This window comes from Empidonax traillii, unplaced genomic scaffold (assembly GCF_003031625.1).
Source record: "Empidonax traillii isolate 1590-97213 ecotype Southwest subspecies unplaced genomic scaffold, ASM303162v1 scaffold3693:size16745, whole genome shotgun sequence".
Classification (NCBI taxonomy): Eukaryota; Metazoa; Chordata; class Aves; order Passeriformes; family Tyrannidae; genus Empidonax; species Empidonax traillii.
In genome coordinates this window covers 7290-11481 of record NW_020958886.1, presented here as the reverse complement: position 1 = coordinate 11481, position 4192 = coordinate 7290, and the positions used below count along the sequence as shown (strand labels likewise).

Here is a 4192-nt window from a genome sequence, read left to right as displayed (position 1 = left end):
GGGGCACAGACGGGGCTCTGGGGGGACTCTGGGGGGCACAGAGGGGGCTCTGTGATGGCCCAGCCGGGAGTGGGGAGGGGACACGGACGCTCCTCCCCGTTCCCGGCGGGGACAGAGCGGGATTGTCCGGCGGGATCGTCCAGCGGCATCGCCCGTCGGGATCATCCAGCGGGATCCTCCTCCCGCAGCGCCGGGAGCGAAGCGCGGCTGGCGGGGGAGGCGGGGACCCCCCCGGGCCGGGACGAGACCCCCCTGGACAGGACCCTCAGCTTCATCCGCAGGATGACCGGCAAGACGAAGGTAGGGAAAAGCGGGAGCGGGGGGTGGGATCCGTTCCCGGGAACGGGCGGGAGATCCCGTGGGGGGATAACGGGATGGGGGGGGATAACGGGATGGGGGGGTCAGGGATGCGCTTCCTCAGTTTCCCCGCTCCCGCCTGGCTCCGTCCCGCGCTGTTTTCCAGACTTTGGGATCTAAAAGGGAGGCGGGGGGAAAGCCGGGAATGCGCTCCGGGAGCGGATCCCAAGCGGATCCTTCCCGGGGGCGGCACCGCCACGACCCAACCCCGTTCCCCTCCGTTTCCCCATTTCCCGCCTGTTCATGGGGGGCTTTGGTGGCCCCGGGGGGTGCGGGGGGTCACGGGGGGGGGTCCCGTCTCCTCCCCCAGCCCCGTTTCTGGGGGGCTCGGGGGGGGGAAACTGAGGCACGAGGGACACGGTGGCCGCCGGTGGCTTTGTCCTCGTGGCTGTCGCACCCCCCGCTTTGAGGGGGCAAAACCGCCGTAGCCCCCCCCTCAGACCCCCCGGGCGGCCCCGATTTGCCGCCATGTGGAGCCGTTAATCCCCGATCTCCCTCCTCCTCCTCCCGCTCTTCCCGCCGGATCAGCCGCCAGCTGTTCCCATCTGGGGGGGGCCCCGAGCCCCCCCGGCTCCAAATCCCGCCTGGAGCAGCCGCGGGATCCGGAACCGCCCGTCGGGAGCGGCTCCGGCCTCTTCCCAAAGCCCCGGCGGGGCACCGAAATCCCCGATTTACTGGGATTTTTTATTAGGGGTTTTTTGTTATTTGTTAGGGATTTTATAGGGAAAAGGCGCCTGGAAGTTGGGGGAGCTTTTCTTGGGGCGGGGGGCTCTGGATTCGGTTTGGGATCGGGATGGAGTGGGAAGGGGGTCGGGACAGCGGGACACGGAGCCGGCACGTGGTGGAAAAGGGGGATGTTGGGGGCTTCGGGGGACCCCAGTAGGGGGGAGCAGCCGCAGCCCCCCCATTTTCCCCCTTCCCGAGTTTTCCGCTTCCCCTTCGCCTCCGGGGGGTTTTCCAGTGCGGATCCACGTGGGAAGAGGCGCCGGTCCTCCCCCCCCCCCCGTGGCTCCCCCCGGAGCATCCGGAGGCCTCTCCAGGGTTTCCTTCCGTGGGTTTTGGGGTTGTTTTGGGGTAACGGCCGCGGAGGGGGAGGGAGAGCAAAGCCCGGCCGGGGGTGAATCCAGGAGGAAATGAGGAATAGGGAATGGGGGTGAAAGGGGGGAGAGTGACCTCGGCCCCCCCTCTGTGATTCCCCCCGGGTTCGATTCCGCTTTGGGGACCGGGAGTTAATTAAAATCTGCAGTTTAATTAAAATCCGGCCTTGGCAGCCCCGGAACGAGCCCCGGGAGTGAGCTGGGAATGAGTCAGAAATGAGGCCCAGCCACTCTCAGGGATCTGCTCCGACCCTGGGATTGGGATACCGCAGGTTTTCCTGCATCCCAACTTTTCCTTTTCCCTGGGAAGGCCTTCCACGGGTCCATCCCGCCCTCCGTGGGTCCATCCCAGCCCTCTCCCGCGGGATTTGCAGGGGCTGGATTTGACACATTCCCTTTCCCGGGAGCTGTTTTCCCTAGGGAAAGGGGGGCATCTGGGAGCTGGGAATGGTGACACCTCTCCATGGCACCGGTGGATTTTCCTGGTTATTCATTAACCCAAGTGCCTCCGACTCCCTCCGGTGCCACCCGGCCTTGTCCCCATCCCCCAGGCTCGGAAAAGTGGGGAAAAGGGATCCTTTATTCCCTGAGGAGCCGCTGGCACCCCAAAGCGGGGAGGGGGCTTCATCCCCGGGGCTCCCCGGGGGACACGTGGGGACTTTGGGGTCCCCAAAAAGCCACAGCCGGGGCCGGGAGCGTTATCTCGGGATCCAGCCGATAAATCTCGGCTTATCCCGGCCGGAGTTAATGTTCAACCGGGCGAGGCCGGCCCGGCTCCCGCTGCCAAAGCCGCTCCCAAGCCGCTGCTTTAGGGAGAAAAAGCGACATCTCCCCGAAAATGCAGCTTTATCCCAACTTTCTGTCCCTGGGAAGCGGCAGCACCCCCAGAGCTGCGTTCCCGGGAAGGGTCCAGCCTGGGTTTGCTCCAGCTGGGAGATAAAAGCCCCAAAAGGGAGGAAAAGGGGGTTGGGATTTGTGTGTCCCCCCAAAACGGCGCTCCGGGGGTATCCAGGGCTCGGGGGGCTCCGGGGGGTTGGAATCCCGTGGGATTTGCTGCTGGTTTGGGGGATCCCAGCCTTGGTGTCGCCCTGGGATGGGAGGGGGCTGTGCCCAAAGGGGGTCCAGGGAGCTGGGAGGGGAAACTGAGGCAGGAGAGGAGGAAGAGGCGGACTTGGGGGCCCCACCCGGGGCCGGAGCAGGGGGGACTCCGAGGGACGATCCCGGGAATGCTGGGCCGGAGCCGGGGGGACACTGTGGGATGATCCCGGGATTCTGTGGCCTGATCCAGGGTGTCTGGGGACCAATCCCAAGGGATACTGGGCTGGGATCCAGGGTTCTCTGGGGACTGTTCCAAGGGATACTGGGCTGGGATCCCGGGTGTCTCCGGGCACCAATCCCAAGGGATGAGAGCAGGGGCTGATCCCTCGGGATGCTGGGCCACAGATGCCTCGGGATGCTGATCCTGGAGGCTGCTGGGATACAGATCCCGTGGGATGCTGGGGTGCTCATCCCGAGGGATGCCAGGGTGACTCCAGAGCCCAGTCCCGAGGGATGTCTGGGTGCCAATCCCGTGGGATGCTGGGGTCCCAATCCCGGAGGATCAGGGAATGCTGATGCCTCGGGATGCTGATTCCAGGGAGTGCTGGGGCACCAATCCCTCGGGATGCCAATCCCGGGGTGACTGCAGGGTACCCATCCCGGGGGAGGCCGATCCCGGTTGGATCCCGGCTGGATCCCGGTTGGATCCCGGCTGGATCCCGGGGTTCCCAGCCCGGCCCCGGGGACCCCTCTGGAACAAAGGCCCCGCGGGCAGCACGAGGCCGATGGGGGGGGGGGGGCGGGACCCGCCTCCGGGGGGCGGGACTGGCGGGCACCGGGAGGGCCCGGGAGCACCGGGAAGGAGCCGGGAAGGAGCCGGGAAGGAGCCGGGAGGCACCGGGAACACCGGGAGGGAGCCGGGAGCGCTCCCCGGATTATGTCCCGTATCGAGTCCCTGTCGCGAGTCAGGAGCGATCGCGCCAAGGTGGGTCCCCCCCCCGCCCCGAACCGGGGGTTTCCCCTCCTCCTCTCACCCCCCTTTTGGGGTGGGGGGGCTTGTCCTTCCCTTGTCCCTCCCTGCTCCTGTTTTGGGGGGGGGTCACCCCATCCTGCCCCCCTCATCCCGACTTGGGGAGGGGGCTCTGCCCTTCCCCGCGCGACCGGGAGGGGATTGGGGGTTTTGGGGGTCGCGGGATGATGCTCGTGATGTGTTGGGGGGGGGAGTTATGCGCTTTGGGGGTCCCGAGCCAAGAGGGGGGTGCGGGAAGGGGGGCGAGGGACCCCCGCTGTGCGGCGGGGGGTCCTGGCAGGACAATAAACCCCCCCTGCCAGCACCGTCCCCCTCCGAGCCGGGACCACCCTCACCCCCCTCCCGAAGCTCCAGGGACCCCCGTGTGCCTCCCCCCCAAACTTCTACGACCCCCCAAAGTTCCCCCGGACTCTTCCCCGTCCCCGTTTCCGCCGAGCGCGAGGGTTTTGGGTGACGGAGGATGAGGATGAGGATGAGGATGAGGAAGTGTCGCCTTCCCCTCATGGCTGGTGGGAGGGGGTGGGGAAGTTTTGGGGACCCCCCCCCTTAATGTCATCGCTCCCTTTGGACACAAAGCGCGCCGGGGGGGCTGGGGGGGTCGGGATGGGGACCCTGAGGCTCGGGGGGGGGCGCGGCCGCTGGTCCGACCCCCCGTGACCGGGGGGGGGGG

At 67.3% G+C, this 4192-nt stretch overlaps 1 protein-coding gene across 1 annotated transcript in view; it reads left to right on the top strand.

The window, feature by feature from the left end:
• Window positions 1-54: 54 nt before the first annotated feature.
• The window catches only part of LOC114072668 (rho guanine nucleotide exchange factor 2-like), a gene marked incomplete at its 3' end in the record, with an annotated part of 11278 nt that continues 7140 nt past the window's right edge, over window positions 55-4192 (top strand). Inside the window, exon 1 of the mRNA XM_027910540.1 lies at window positions 55-300. Coding sequence (XP_027766341.1) covers window positions 55-300 — 246 coding nt within the window. The remainder of the gene's footprint in view (window positions 301-4192) is intronic.